We start from the raw sequence: 16,503 nt of genomic DNA, 5'->3' as shown, positions 1-16,503 counted from the left end.
CTTGGACTCAATACCTGGAGGTCCCTTCCAACCCCTACCGTTCTATGACTCTGTGAGGTAACACATGCAATACTTAAGAATGAAAGCACCTAAGGCTGCAAAGTCAAGTACACCAAAAAACCCACAAACAACAGAATTAGTGTTTTTAGGTATATGCACCATGATTTAGTCTGTAATGAAATATTATGTGTATTTTTACCCCAGACACCTCTTATTCAGGGCACATAACAGACACTTCTTACTGATTAAACTGCTATTTAAAATTCTTCAGTGTTTAATATACTTAAACTAGCCCTACCCTAGTACCCACTTACTTGACTGTGGTCTGAACACCAAAAAATGGATTTTCCATGTGGTGTTCCCAACTCTAATACTGCAATCCTCCATAAACTTTTAATAAAAACTCTTACAGCTCCCCTAGGAGCAACATTGATAAGTGCTATCACTATTTTCCAGGAAAGAAACTCAGACATAGATCCTCTGAAGTATCAAATATCTTTGGAGTACCCATTTCAAGATGTCCAAGACCTCACTTTTGGAGAATTCAGTATCATATAACATTGTAATGAAGACCAAATATAGTTGCAGCACAGAAATGCTCAGAGCTTCTCCAATAGAATTTACTTGCCAAACTCCAGTTAGACATTGAGAATCTCTGTATGGAACTGATGGTCACCTATGCAAATTTCAGTTTGAGGGATTAGCCAGTCTCTGAGACCTATTTCCCTGTTCATGACACCTTTTAAACTTCTGTAGCAAGCAAAGCAGACATTTTGAAAACTGCAGTTTCTTTTGCTATGCTACCCAGCTTCATCCCCAGCACAGTTTCATATTACAGACCAAATGGAAAGAGATTCCTTTGGAAAAAAGGCTGTGATTATTCTGGAGTTTAACTTGCTATCACAAAGGACACGGCCCTAAGATGACAAACTATGTTACCTTTTTGTAGGGAAAAAACAACAGCTATCAATGAGAATTAACAATAAGTGCTTGACTTTGCACCTTCAATAAACCACTTGTTTGCCTATGAAAAAGCAAACTGAAGATAATGGAATGATCTCTTTTGATACTACATCGATTGCTACTAAGTTTATCAGTCAGATTGACACATTAGCAAACAATCCAGCCATCTGAACTAAGGAGTAACTGAAAGTGATGACACACTTCTCTCAAATGAAGCAAGCCATAGGACACAAACATATATCCACTTTACCGAGGGTTTCCATAAAAGCTCCCCAATGGCAGAAGTATACCATGAGATAGGAATGCTGAGACCTAATGCATGGATCTGTACTAGCATTCACAGCTTTCTCTGACTCTGAAGCTATCTGGTCTGGTCCATTCACTTGGATTTATGACTCACTTTTCTGTCTTAAAACACAGCAGAACTAAGGAATGATTTGTGATCGCCCATAAGGAGAAACCACACTGCAGCACTTCTTGACTTTGAGTTTTCTTCCTGTATTTCTGGAGTGCTGTTTTCCTCCATGTATATTTTTTTTTCCTCATAAAAGAGAAAAGAATTTAAAAATTGTCACTGGAACCAGTACACCCTGTGATGTGGAACTGTCAGACTAGGTGGTTCAGAAAAGGGACTGGTGTCCACAGGAAGTAATTGCTTGAGACCAAGAGCTGTTGTAGCCTAACTACTCAAAGAACAGCAGAACTTCTCAGATTGTTGTCCTAACATTTCTTACCCATGATGGCAATCTGTGTAGCGGTGGTGTGGGTGGTTTACCTCCTGGGTCAAGTATGCCAGTTTCAGAACTCCCAGCTTCTCTTTGTCCTGCAAATAAGTGGTTGATTTCTTCACATGTTCCAGCTTCTTCACACAGCAGGCCATGTTCTGTCTCCATCTTTTCTAGCACCCCATCATCATCGATGTCTGTCTCCTTCACTTGCCCATGACAGACTGGAGAGTCTGTTATGGGCTGGAAGGTGCTAGCCTCTAAGCTCATTACACAATGGAAAGAATTAGCCCCTGGCTGTGGCTGGCTGTAATGTCTCTTGGCTAGTTGGATGCTGTCTCTTGGTGTGTTGGGAGTTCGTATTTTGGGAAAAGTCATACTGTTGCCAAGGCCACGTTCCCTCCCTGGACAGAGGGAACGTGCTGGAACGGTTGGTGTCGACACAGCCAGGGCTGGCTCAGCAGTTTGAAGATGGTCTTCAAGCATGGTCATTATTCTTCCTGAGGAAGAAGAGTCCAGCCAGTGGGAGTGGAACCTGGCACTCAGATCATCAGAGAAGCGGGTGCCATCTAAAGCTGCCTGTTGCAAGGTGCTCACAGCACTACAGTTTCCTTCCAAAGGTGACTGGAAAGTCAAAGCCTCAAGGATTCTTGTGGCTGAGGCTGGAGGGTCCAATGACGTGGGGTCAGAGCATCCTAACCTGTGTTCAGAACTTATGGGTGGGAATACATCTTTCTCTGTGGAGAGATTCCAGCTTGATGGGTCAGATATAAGCTTCAATGTGCTCTGGGAAAGCAGAGATTTATCTTCTTCATCCTCAGTAAAGGTCTCATTGGCAAGGACTATGTTTCCTGTAGAGAGGACATGTTTGGCACGTCTGAAACCAGATGTAAGGAGCATAGATTTCTGGTCTATTTTCTCAGCAAAAGAGGGTGATGCTCTGGGCTTCAGAGAATTACAGCTCCAAAGGGATTCAAAGGCAGGAATGCTGGCCATATCTACAATGGAGGAGAACATACAGTTAGGGCATTCAAATGCTCTACTCTCCAATTGCTAGTGTAAGTTGTTCATGTTAGCTGTGGTTCAGTAGCATCCTGGCCTGGTTATGACTAACACAGAATCACAGATTCACAGAATATATCTAGTTAGAAGAGACCTCAAAGATCATCCAGTCCAACCCTCAACCCAGCACTGAAGGGTCAACACTAAGCCCTGTTCCTAAGCACCAGGTGTGCAGCCCATTCCAACATTTGATAACCCTTTCAGTGAAGAAGTATTTCCTAATATCCAGCCTAAACCTCCCCTGGCACAGCTTGTAACCATTTCCTCTAGTCCTGCCATTTGTCAGCAATAAGAAGCTCTGCTCCCTCCTTGCTCCAGCCTCCCTTCAGGTAGTTATAGAGAGTGATAAGGTCTCCCTTCAGCCTTCTCCTCTCTAGACTGAACAACCCCAGCTCACTCAGAAGTCTCTGGTATGCCATGTGCTTCAGGCCCTTCACAAGCCTCCTTGCCCTTCTCTGGACTCACTCCAGCACCTCAATATCCTTCCTGTAGTGAGCAGCCCAGAACTGAACACAGTACTTGAAGTGTGGCCTCACTAGGGCTGAGTACAGGGGGATGATCACCTCCCTGCTCTTGCTGGCCATAGTGTTTCTAATACAAGCCAGGATGCCACTGGCTCTCCTGGCTACCCAGGCACACTGCTGACTCAGGTTCAGTGGACCATCAACCAACATTCCCAGGTCTCTCTCCACGTTGCAGCTTTCCAACCATGCATGCCCAGGTCTGTAGCTTACCATGGGGTTGCTGTGACCCAGGTGCAGGACCTGGCACCTGGCCTTGCTGAACTTCATACAATTACCTTTGGCACATCAGCCTAACCTGTCCAGATCCTGTTGTAAAGGTTTCTTGCCCTTTAGCAGACTGACACAGCTACCCAGCTTGGGGTCATCTGCAAAGTTACTGAGGGTGCACTCAGTTCCCTCATCCAGATAATTAATAAAGGTTTTAAAGAGGACATGCCCAGTACTGAATGCTGGGGGACACCACTAGTGACTGAGCACCAGCCAGATTTAACTCCACTCTATGGGCACAGCTGTGACAGAAGTACCATGTATTTAAAGGGGAATTGTACAGAGAAGAATAATAGAAAATTATCAGTTTCTTTAAAAAGGGAAATTAAGTGGTACCTAATGAAATTATGAGGCAGTATGTTTGGAATCTACAGAAGGAGGGGGATTTTTTCCAGACAAAAAAAGGAAAGAGAATGCTTCAATGTCCAAATCATAGGCCAGGAAACAAGTGGGTGAGATAAATAACTGTTCAGGCAGAAGTTCTGGCCTAGGAACTTCCTAAAACACTGACAGAAGCTCAAAGGGTACATGGAAAGGAGAACAGCTCTAGCTCTATGCAAAATATTTTCTACACTCTTTTCTGAAACATTCACAGCCAGCCAGGAGACAAGATACTGGCCCAGAGAAGTTTTCTGTCTAACTCAGTGTAGCAGGTTTTACTCTTACCTATCCACAGCTATGTTTCTTCCATAGTTACATTTCTTCTCTCCTCTGAAGACAGTCATGACAAGGAAGTGCACTTATCCACATAATACTTTGCCAAAAACCATGTGAGTGACCAGAATACTGCTTAGCATGGCTTTTGACTTCAGTGGGTGATTTAAGCCATAAAATAAGCTGGTATGATTCCTCCCAGTTCCCAGGGCTAGATGAGGCTCCCAACATCAAGACCTTCCTAAGCATCACACCAATTAATGAGGTTTCTCTCTTGTCAAGAATTCCCCTGGAGCTTTTTGCCATCCTTTTGTGCTACATGACCCAAGCAGTGCTTTTTGTCAAAAAGACTTATAACAGTTGCTTACATGTTTCTGCTGTTAAAACTCCCTTTTGTTTGTTTTTCCTCTGCCCCTTCAGTTGCTAAATTAGAGGACTGCATAAAAGATAGATGTTAAATTACCTTCATTGTTCTTTTCTATACTTTATAATGATTCTATGCCTTTCCACAATTACTTGATTTAAAGACTGCCTCTGTTCCTCAAGTTCTGCTGAGTAGCAGCTTCAGAGTATGAGAAAGTGCAGATTAAAAAGTTACTTCACGTTATGATTTTGATTGACTGTGGCATTTATATCTTGCCTGACTGAAAAGTCATAAGATGCTTTGGAAATTGCATAAATATGGGTGAGTGTGACTCTGCACAGCTATTGCTGAAAAATGCTGCCTGCGCATCAAACTTCACAGGCATTGCTTAACCACTGACGGGATTTACAAGGAAGTAGAAACAAACTGAAGACAAAGTAACAGAGGGAAGGGCAAACAGCAGAATAAATCACTGTTCATTGTGGAGAGCACAAAATGTGCTCTTGGAAAGACAGCTGAAATAGAGACAACCATGAAAACCTAACCTTGGCACTTCAATCACACGGAACTGACTGCTAACAAAGGTATTCCTGACACATAACACTGGCACACAGAAATCCTGGCACACATTTTCCTCTGCCCCTGAGATAAATCATTAGTGTAGACTGAAAAGAGGCCTTTAATTTTAAATATTCTTCCTAGATGCAACAGATGTAGCAGAGAAAGCTGTTACTATTAGCATGGCAAGAAAGAAGAGATCTGTCTCTCTGCAGAGGCCTCTGAATTCAGCCTGGCTCACTGAGGAGTGGGATAAGAGGAGAGGACAGAGCTGTTTACTGCCCAGAGAGTGGGGGATCCAGGGAACATGTAATGCCAGATTATTAACGCAGCTTACCAGCCATTCTCTTTTTGTAAACAGCCAGAGCCAGAGGGGATGAGAAAAACTCAGTCATAAAGCATTTAGCTAGAAATGTGGTGGGATTTAGAAGGAATTTTGCCCTATTCCCTTGCTGCAGAGTGACAGGAATGTCAGAGATACTTCTGCAGGAAAGAAATGCTCTCTGCCTGCATGCCCAGTGAAGTTCTGGAAACTAGCTGAGTTGCAATGAAAGGTGCTGATTTCAAGCCCTGGAAACCAAAGCTCTTCATCTTTCCACCAAACCACAAAAGCAGGTGCATTGTAAGCAGCTTTCTCCCACTCAACCAGATAGCACAGAGGAACCCAGTTTTAAAGGCAGACCAGACAGCTGCTGCCTCAGCCCATTCAGTTACTCAGCTTACATGCCAGCAGAGGTTCTGTGAGTGTGAGGATAATTCACATGTGGAGGCAAAATGAAATACCTCAAGTATTTCTATCCTGCACCACTGAAGTCAATGAAGGGTTTTGCAACATATTCCAATGACTGCTTCCAGTTCAGGACTCATTGGCTTATTTTAATAGCAAAAGCAGGCTCTGAAAAAGAAGTCTGCATTGAATTGCTGGTGGGAAGCCACTTACGTTTTTAAGACAGGTAAGCACTGTTCTTCCCATCTTAAAAATAGACCTACTGAGGAACAGAGCAACTCTACTGCTCACCTCACTGTCACAAGTGCTAATTTCAGACAAATTCAGGAGTGCAACCCAGTAATGCTGATTTGCACTCCTGTAGTGGTTACTAGGCCACAATGGCACGTGAACACATTTACCTTGCAATGTATCCCGAAGGGCTTCAATTTGCTCCGTCAGCTTCTGATTACAGTTTTTCAGGTGGTAATTTTCTAGCTCAAGCTATGGAACAACAATAATAAAAGAAGAAATATAATGCAAAACTCTGTTTGTATGTGTTCCACTATACAGAACACCTCTTCGTCTTTATTACATTCAAATGTCTTAACAGGAAAAAGAATGGGTGAGTCCACCAGTCTCCTTGAAATCCTTCTACTCAGCAGCTTCACTGCACAGCACACTGAAACACTTTGTTATGCTTTCTCAAACAGCCCCTGCAACTATTTGCAGTTCTCAAATAGGTCTTGTGATTTATCTTTCTGCTATTTTTTATCATTTACTCCTGTTCCAGAAATAATTGTCATGAAAGAGACAATCAAAACACTTTTACCCAGGAGGAGCACCTTTTCCTTTCACCCTGCATGTGGTAAAAGGTGATCCCCTGGATTCAGGGGACCAAAGGCAAAACCCCCCAAACAGCAAAACAACATTAAGGGTGCATTTACATTTGCAATTAGTGCACATTTGCCTTATGTCTTTGCTTGAAGTGTCTCAGCACATATTCTTCAACACAGCAGGGGTGCACCCAAAGAAGCTTCCCTCTTGATGGGGTCAAAGTTGAAATTACACTCATGATCTATCTAGAACAACCCATTCACAACCCAGATGTCCTTCAGTGGGCAGTAGTCCACTTGTGCGTTGTAGGCACCTAGAATCAGCATCTGGCAGAAACTTTGTTGCCAATAAACACACAATGTGAATGTATGGTCCTGGATTCATAGCAAGTCCTACCACGTCAACCCCTGTGCTTCCTTAAGTTATCTTATATAGGAAAATGTAAGAGAAGCAGTACAGCAGCTTGGTGAATTATCCAGGCAATCTAATGAGATTACAAAGTCACATCATAATAAAATTAATGCCATCAAAGACTGCTTCAACCCAAACAAATGCCCTTTCTGGCATAAGCTAGAAAACCTATGGCTTTAAAACCTGGAATAAAAAAGAAAGACCAGATAGCCCCACTCCCAGTTACAAACTATTATAGCATCTTTAAACTGCATGCTGACCCATTGCTATCTCTTGCAGGTATTGAATTAGGCCCAGAGAGAGGCATAAATCTACAGGATAGATAGAAAAGAGAGGTTAGACAGGAGAAAATGCTGAGCAGCAGGAAAACAGCCTTAATCAGAGATGAGAAGTTCAGAAAGAGCAAAGCACAGGTGTTTTGTGTCACAGATGCTTTGCCAGAAAAAGACAGAAACTGCACTCAGAAAAAAAAAGGGAGAGGCAGAAGAAAACTAGGTGAAAGCTTCTTGTAAATCTTCTTCAGAACCTGCATCTGGGCATTAGTGACTTCACAGTCATTTATAGTTTGGCCAAATCATGAACAGCCTAATTAAGACGGTGTGTAGGTCCAAACAATCAGAAAGCCTCCTTGGCAGGCTGGCTGTCCTTAGGAGGACATACACAGGAGCCCACTGGCAATGCAGCCACTGTACCTACTCATAGTCCTTGAAAACTGGCAGCAATAAAGACTCACCTCTCTCAGCTTAAATGTTACCCACTCTTTGATCTTGGCGGCTTTCTCTTGAACAATTTTGGCTTCCTCAGTCCTCAACTGTTTCTGTGCCAAAAAACCATTTGATGCATTAGGAGAGTACAACCAACTGTTTGTTCTCAGTAAGTTACTGCAGGAGTGACTTAAACATTGAAGTTCCCACTCCAGACATAAAATTTAAGATGTAATTATTTAGCTGGCTTCCAGAAAGTCAAGCTCTAATTGTCTTATATGATCCTTGGAGTCAAATTCAAAGGGTTTCAAAAGTTTGTCATGGAATAGCAAAATCCAGCTTGGATAATGATTGCCCATCTACCACAGATTCTCTTGATTACAGTCTGCAACTTTTCCTAGTTTAGATGGCTTTGCAATGTTGCTGTCTGCTGCTAAGCATCTGTAGTGTTCCCCCAGCCTACACACACACTGTTGGCTGAAATTAATAAGAATAAAACAATAATTCCAAGCAAAAGGCATTCAATTGCTGCAAGCACAGGGGGAGAGTATAGACTTTCAAGGTGCATGAGATGGAAACTAATGCCAACAATGTATTTAACATACACACACACACACTCTAGTGTTATTGAGGAAGTAAATTAAAACAAAATTAACAAATAAACAAAAGAGATAGCAGACTTAGGATAAAAAAAAAACAACCCTTCAGCTTGACCTTGAAACACTAATACCTGCTAGAAGGTTTTGAGATAGTGTAAGTGGTTGCCTGTTTACATATCTATTAAAATAGGTTCTGGCCCACACGAAGGTGTTATGGAAATATCATTGATTTGCACAACACACATTTTTCCCCAAGTATCTGCTTGGGCAATATTGCAACAGCATCACTTTTGCAGCTGTGTTTTCTCAGCTGTGGGGTTTTTTTTGTTTGTTTTCTGGGAATTTCCTTTGAAAGATGTTGGATGGATGCTACAATCACCTGAAGCCTTCTGTTCATTGGGGGCGTTTAGGAGGAGACTTGATGGGGTGCTTGGTTGCATGGTTTAGTTGATTAGGTGGTGTTGGATGAAGGGTTGGACATGATGATCTTGAAGGTCTATTCCAACCTGGTCTATTCTATTCTATTCTATTCTGTGTCACTGAGAGGTCTCCTATATACATAATGATTTAAACAACTACAAGGAGAAATCAGTTCCAGTAACAAGGGAGGGAGGGGGAATATGCCCTATATCTCACATTAAATGAACAAAGGTAACATGTCCTGGTAGCAAATGATGGTTTATCTGCTAGATTTATTTATTTTTCCTGAAGTGAACCAATACCAGTAACAATGATGATACAAAGGGAACAGGGGGGGAAGCACTGACATTAAGTTTTCTCACATTGAGAATCATAGAATCAATAAGGTTGGAAGAGACCCCAAGGATCATCAAGTCCAATCTGTCACCAAAGACCTCATGACTACTAAACCATGGCACCAAGTGCCACATCCAATCCCCTCTTGAACACCTCCAGGGATGGTGACTCCACCACCTCCCTGGGTGGCACATTCCAATGGCTAACAACTCTCTCTGCAAAGAACTTTCTCCTCACCTCGAGCCTAAACCTCCCATGGTGCAGCTTGAGACTGTGTCCTCTTGTTCTGTCACAGGTTGCCTGGGAGAAGAGACCAACCTCTACCTGGCTGCAACCTCCCTTCAGGGAGTTGTAGACAGCAATAAGGTCTCCCCTGAGCCTCCTCTTCTCCAGGCTAAACAATCCCAGCATGATGGCATTTAACAAGTCCAAGTGCTGGGTGCTGCACTTTGGTCACAACAACCCCATGCAGCACTACAGGCTGGGGTCAGAGTGGCTGGAGAGCAGCCAAAAAGAAAGGGACCTGGGGGTAGTGGTTGACAGCTGGCTGAACAGCAGTGTGCCCAGGTGGCCAAGAAGGCCAATGGCCAATGGCCTGCATCAGAAATACTGTGGCCAGCAGGAGCAGGGAAGTCATTGTGCCCCTGTATTCAGCACTGGTTAGGCCACACCTTAAGTACTGTGTCCAGTTCTGTGCCCCTCAATTTAAGAAGGACATTGAGACACTTGAACGTGTCCAGAGACAGGCAACAAGGCTGGGGAGAGGTCTTGAGAAGAGGCTGAGGGAGCTGGGGTTGTTAAGCCTGGAGAAGAGGAGGCTCAGGGGAGACCTTATTGCTCTCTACAGCTACCTGAAGGGAGGTTGTAGCCAGGTGGGGGTTGGTCTCTTCTCCCAGGCAACCAGCACCAGAACAAGAGGACACAGTCTCAGGCTGCTCCAGGGGAGGTTTAGGCTGGTGGTGAGGAGAAAGTTCTTCCCAGAAAGAGTAATTTACCATTGGAATGGGCTGCCCAGGGAGGTGGTGGAGTCACCATCCCTGGAGGGTGTTCAAAAAGAATTGGATGTGGCACTTGAAGCCATGGTTTAATTAGTCATGAGGTGTTAGGTAATAGGTTGGACTTAATGATCTCTAAGGTCTTTTCCAACCTTATTGATTCTATGAACTTCCCAAGAAGCTGCATATGCTGAGTCAGCAATGGGCTACGCAGTGATTTTGCAGCGAAACCTATATAGTAGGAAGCCAGAGAAATACTGTGACCAGACTGAAGCATTACCAGTTTTGGATCTAAATGGTTACATAAGGATGTTCTTTAAGGACATTGACTGAACTCCTGTAATGAAGAGACAAGGGCTACTGAGGCTGAATGGATGTTTTTGTCTGAACAGAGAAAGGAAGAAGTGCACTGAACAGGGCATTATTTTACAGCTGATCTGAAGGCAGCTGAGAGTCTAATATGTAATGGAGATATAATCTGTACCTTTGAAACATGCATTACAGAGTGCCTCCAACCCATGAAAGCTACAGGTCTCCCTGAAGAAAGTATCTTTACCTGTTTTGCTAGCTGTGTCTCCAATCTGTTGATCAGATCTTCCTTTCTTTGCACTATGCCCATCAGTTCCTGGTATTTCCTGTGCAGAGTGCTGTCAAATTCACTGGTCTTCACATTGGTTAGTTTTATCTTCTCTTCCATAACTCTGACCTGTCATGACAACGCAAATGAAGGAGCTGCTTGTTTAGTGGTAGGACTCTAACAGAAAGTATTTGTGAGTTTCCTATTTTTGAAGTTGGGAAAGGAAGAATAAAAGACCACAATCCTTCAGGTCAAGCTTATTTTATATCCACATCTGAGAAAAATACATTGTCCAACGAGTTGTAATGCTGAAGCATTACTAGATGCAAACTGAACCAGGAACAGATAAACATATTATGGATTGTGAAATATTTGGCCATTATTAGTCAGAGATCATACAAGCACTACAGCCTACAGAGACACGTGGGCATAGTGTACCACATTTTTCTTCTTTGCAATGTTATGGTCAGCATTTCACCTTGTTCACTACCAAGGTATACACCACAAACCCCAGACATTTGCTTCAGATCAAGATTGCTATAGAGAAACATACTCCAGAGTTCCTTCCTCATCCTAGCCCCAGCTTAGACAATGTTTAGGTCACCTCTGGCCTTCTGAGAAGTGTTTTCTCCAGACCTGCTAAGGAGTTAACATGTTAGACATTTCAGAAGCTTTGCCTTTCTTTGAGCTTCTCTCAGTGCAAATGCTTCTTCTCAGCAAGAAAAGTATCAGTGTGATGCTCCTTCACTACAGACAGTTTCAATGTGTTAATATCTAGCTGCTGCTGAAGCCTTTCAGGTGTTCAGCAAAGTTTTAAAACCTCTTTGCTTTCTTCAAAACCTATGCCTCTCAATAGGCCAATCTGGTTTTCCTCATCCTGTTCCAACTGATTGTAAGACTTCATTTCTAAAGGTGAATGGAATTCCGTCAACTTAACTCAAACCTGCTAATTGATCTGAGCACAGAGTCTTTGCAAGAGAGTTACTCATGCTCTGTTGAGCAGCCTGCACTTTATACTTGCAGAAGCTGTGTTTTGTCCTCCTGTCTGTCTGCATTAGGCAGAGAAGCAAACTGCCTCTTCCTCATACTGAATTAGGAAGGTAGGCGCCCTGTATCCAAGCCAGAAAACTAAGCCTGCTGAGTCGGATGTGTTTTCATTAGAGTTTAGGGTGATTATAGTGGAAAAAGAAATGGCCCTTCCTTTCTGTCTGATGCCCAAATGCTGACTGTACTAGAGGCTCAGAGAGGGGACTGCAAACATGTGATTTCCTTAATTGAGGTTGGCAGCTACAGGGAGCCCATTGAATTAACAAATCCACCCCCCCCAGACTCCTGGAGAGAAAGATAACAAGGGATTTTGCACTTGATGTGGAGCCCTCTCATTTGTCAGCTGCTTTTCATTCATGGTGAATGTACTTGTCAGTGGAAAGCAATGGTCCTACTCCTATGCTGTCACTTCTTCAGGCTGTCAGGCAGCAATGAAGTGTTTCTCTAGGAACACTTATCTCTGGATGTAGATAAGGATGCTGGAAAGGCAAACTGTGAGGGTTGCTAGTCTTTAGGACCTGCCAACACATGGCTACAGAACTGCTGGTGGCAAGTTAGTGAAGGCAACCCTCATTTCTGCTGGTGGCAGGTGAGTGAAGGCAACCCTCATTTCTCCTGCACCTTCCCAATCAAGTTCTCCCTTTCTTCCCCATTCTCTGACCTGGATTTGACTTGCTTTCCATCTGCTCCCTTGCTGTCATTGCATCTTACCATATCATGAACACTCTACTCCTGTCACTGAGGTGTCTGCTAGTATGAAACCTCCTTCACTGGCCTGCAGCAATAGCTGTATTTCCTGCTGGTGCTGTCACAGTGACAGTGACAGCTTTGTCTCGGTTGGGCGTGGACTTACTGATATCACTCTCAAGAGCAACTCTTTGTTTTGGTTGGTAGTTGCTGATCTAGCACAGAGGCCAACAGCATGGTGACTAGACATAGCATCTTTCCTTTATTTAAGCTTGTTGAAACAAATCTTGATGTCAATATCAGACTGGCATGGAATAGTACATTCTGCAGACAGAATACCTTACCAGGTATTTCAAGTTCTTGATTCCTAGGCAATATGTTTCCCAATGCTTGTAACACTACCTATTCAGTCCTCCACTGCTCAAGTCATCTTTGACAGCCATTCTTGGTCATCTTGCATGGGTTTTAGTTCTACCCTTTAATTTCTGGTTCAATGCTCAGTCTTGCAGCTCCTGTCCAGATGGAGGGAGCTGCTTGACGATAAATCTGCTCTTCAGCATTGGTTTGCAGTGACACAGAAGCTCAGACTACTTGGCCCTTCCTAGCTTTTTCGCTTTTGCAATACACTTCACAGTGCAGACTATACAACAGCCTGCTTCCCAAAGGTCCATTATTCTTCATAGCTTGTTCACAAGCTGAAATCTGTCTCTCTTCTCTTCTCCATTATTCAGGAGGCATAGAGAGACTAGCTATGACAATATGCCTAGTTTTCAGATGGTTAAAGTAACATGCAATGAATCCAGCTCTTACTGTTTTTCTCCATGGACTCCTGAGCCAGAGCAGTACTAAAAATAAAGTCCAAAGCAGCTGATAGCTTTGACAGTCACACCCTTACTTCTGTTGCAGAAACTTTTCTACTTGTAGACAAGTCTTTACCAGTATTCTGGTGTTTTCTGAGGATGTGCCAGGCAGCTCTATCTCTGCACTTTAATCCTGAGGTACAACACCTACTTCCCTTTCCATGACCAAGCATGCCTATCATAGATGAGGGGGTAGAGGCTGTGAAGCTGAGAGGCAAATATAAGGTGCTGGTTTTCCCTTAGGGTTGAACCTGTTTAGGAGCCTGTTCATAGCTCAGACTCAAAACCTGCAAAGTAGTCCAGAAAATGCATTAATCACTCTAAATCAATGTTTCGCTAGCGGAGTGCAGCACTGCAGAGTGTTGTCCATATGCTAAACTAGAGGGAACATGGACTAAGTCACGGTTGGGCTTGTACCAGACGAACCATAAGAGAATCTCTTACCTGTTTCTCTGCATCCTCAGCTCTTTGCTCTGCTTCTATCACCCTCTGTTCCAATTCCTGCATCTTCAGAGCCAGAAGAGAAAGGAAGAGGGGGAAAGAAAGAAAAGAAATTAACATCACCTTGAAATCTATGTGGTTTACTCAGGAATCTTCCATTTCTTGTGCTGGTCTACAGATCATTGGCATCTTTTGAGTTAACTGGACAGCTTTGACCAAGAAAAAGGAAAAAAAGCTGCTGACCTTTTCCAGTCTTCTGCCCTACTTTGAATTCACCGGAACTGTTTTCTCATTAGTGAGCTTCATCACTCATTATATGGGTCAAGGGAATAGTCCCAAAGTCTTGACCCTGTCTCTACAATTTACACACCAGGGATTGTCCCTGCAAGAAGCCTGTATACAGCATGCCATTCTTTCCTGGGTTTATTCCAGACAGAATTCGTTCACAATGCTACCATAAAAATGAATACGTCTTGGAAAGCTCACAGCAGGCTCTCTACGGTGCCACATTACAACCAATGAATATAGTGCTTTAGCTTCAAAAGCTGCACAGCCTTGTAACTGACAAGATTATCAATGACCTTAATTTTTCAGTGCTTCCTTTAAGGAGCTTTGTGTGATTCTTCACCTGAGCATTGCTGTTACTGAAGTCAAACATCACTGAATGGACTTTTATTCTAAAGCTATGGACATCACTTCATTATCAGAGAAAGGCAGATGTACCTGACATTCCTCTAACTACTTACTACTAGATGTTTGATTGTAGGGGTATTTTGTTTTGTCTTTGGTTGGGGGTTTTGTGATGGTTGGCTGGTTGGTTTTGTGGATTGGTAGTTGGGTTTTTTTTTTAATAGCAACTGAGTATCTTCTTCAGTGAGTGCAAGGTCATCTTCCACCACCCACCCCGGGGGCGTCAGATTTAAACCCAGTAATATGAAGTTAGTGGCACTAAGTTTCACCCACTAAGTTGCACAGGCTTCACAGAGCTTCCAGCTTGTACTTATATTTTTAGTAATGAAGTAATGACATAGAAGCAGCTTCAGAAGATTAAAAGAATCATGCTTCAAGCAGAAAGCAAGCTATAAGGAGGACTAAACTCCTTCTCTCCAATGGATTTTATGATTAGAGCCAAGTATTCAGGTTGGTCACTGTAAGGACCAAACTAATACTTCTGAAAATGGGACTTACTTCTCTTGGGCTGATCACCCAGAATGGAGATGACAACATTGCTGTGTTCACATTTCCTTTCCTTCAAATGGCAACAAGACAGATTTCCTTTTTATGTGTACACATTGATCATAACAGCAGACTGACATCTACTGACAAACATGTCAGTAAGGTATGTATGAAAGACATTTCAATGGTCATATAACTAAAAACAGATGTGCCATAACAAATTCAAAGCATGAAGATCACAAAGTGCCACTTTCAGCATGATACCTCTCAGGTTTGCTTTTTCAGTGGGGCAGTCAAGGACATCACAGTCTGTGGAGGTTAATATCCAAATTAAGGGCACTTCTTTGACAGAGGAACAAGGAGGTGCCACAGAAGACTGCAGACAGCCAAAGCTGCTCTGGGCAAAGACCCAGTCTCTCAGATTCTTGGTAGAGACTGAGCTTAAGGCAATACAACACTGACAGCATTGGTCTGGGTTCAAGTCTGTGTCTGCCAGCAACAGCGATCTATCCATGTATTTATCTATTAGCCTCTGCACAGTCATCACCACACACAGGAAGCAGCAAAGTGAAAAACAGATACTAACTGGAGACATAATACACCTTGTGAAACAAAGACGGTTTATGACAGTAGCTTCAGAGTCAATGGCCTTTGCTAGTTTTCTGATGAACTGACAGGGTCTACATTCACAGCACAGTCTTCAGAGGAATCTCTGGGCCTTTTCACAAAGGCTATCCTCTTAGACTAATAACTCAATCCTCCACAAATGGGTGATCACCATGAAAGATTCAGGTTATTTCAAGAAGACAGCACTGTTTTGACTGAAACAGTCCTTGTCCCAGACTTATGGCAGTTAGCTTTGCATAGCTAGCAGTCCCAGATCCTGATCAGGACAGAGTATGTGTGCTGGGACCATTCCTGATCACTAAAGAGTTATGAAACTTCTTTTGCAAGCAGGGTGACCTGGCTACATTCCAGTCAAATCAATTACTTTTTTTTCCACCCTAATTCCCACTGTAGCCTTAAATGAACTTGTACTTTTCTTAACTTCCTGTACTACATTGGGTTGTCCTACTTCTGAAGTGTTAAATAACTGCGTTTCTCATGTACATAAAATGATTCCTTCACCCATCCCAAGTGTCAGCCATCTCACTGAAGCACATTCAGATTTAATACACCCATGCCTGTAAGCCTCTTTCAAATCCCTCAATGAATTAATAATAATGCCAGGTACTTAGATGGGTCCTTTCATTCAAAATACTTTATAATTTGACAAATGCTACTAAGCAACTTGACCCAGGTCACATAAAAAACTTAGTGACCGAGCCAAACTCAAGTTACTCTTCTCCCAGACATTAGCCCAGATAGTTTGTATGGAGAGAAACAGGCCCAGTTGTATACCTATGCTTGCATAAGACAAAAGAGGCTTTTTCCAAATGTTTGTTGTTTATTGATGTAAGACAGAAGTAGGTTAAAACCTACCCACATGGCCCTTCTAAAAGCTGCAGAAGATCCTCCAATCAACCATTCATTCACACAGGCTTTTCCCTCTCCTGATGGCTAAGAACAGGGTAAATCAAACTGAGCAAA

General features: G+C 42.9%; 1 protein-coding gene across 1 annotated transcript in view; it reads right to left on the bottom strand.

Annotated features, from left to right (window-relative positions):
* PLEKHH1 (pleckstrin homology, MyTH4 and FERM domain containing H1) overlaps window positions 1-16,503 on the bottom strand; it is a 54,186-nt gene that overhangs the window by 27,142 nt on the left and 10,541 nt on the right. Inside the window, exons 3-7 of the mRNA XM_054161610.1 lie at window positions 13,741-13,803; window positions 10,682-10,831; window positions 7,805-7,888; window positions 6,246-6,327; window positions 1,698-2,686 (exon numbers count right to left, since the gene is read on the bottom strand). Coding sequence (XP_054017585.1) covers window positions 1,698-2,686; window positions 6,246-6,327; window positions 7,805-7,888; window positions 10,682-10,831; window positions 13,741-13,803 — 1,368 coding nt within the window. The remainder of the gene's footprint in view (window positions 1-1,697; window positions 2,687-6,245; window positions 6,328-7,804; window positions 7,889-10,681; window positions 10,832-13,740; window positions 13,804-16,503) is intronic.

This window comes from Dryobates pubescens, chromosome 5, assembly GCF_014839835.1.
Source record: "Dryobates pubescens isolate bDryPub1 chromosome 5, bDryPub1.pri, whole genome shotgun sequence".
Taxonomy (NCBI): Eukaryota; Metazoa; Chordata; class Aves; order Piciformes; family Picidae; genus Dryobates; species Dryobates pubescens.
This window is presented reverse-complemented; position numbering and strand designations above follow the sequence as displayed.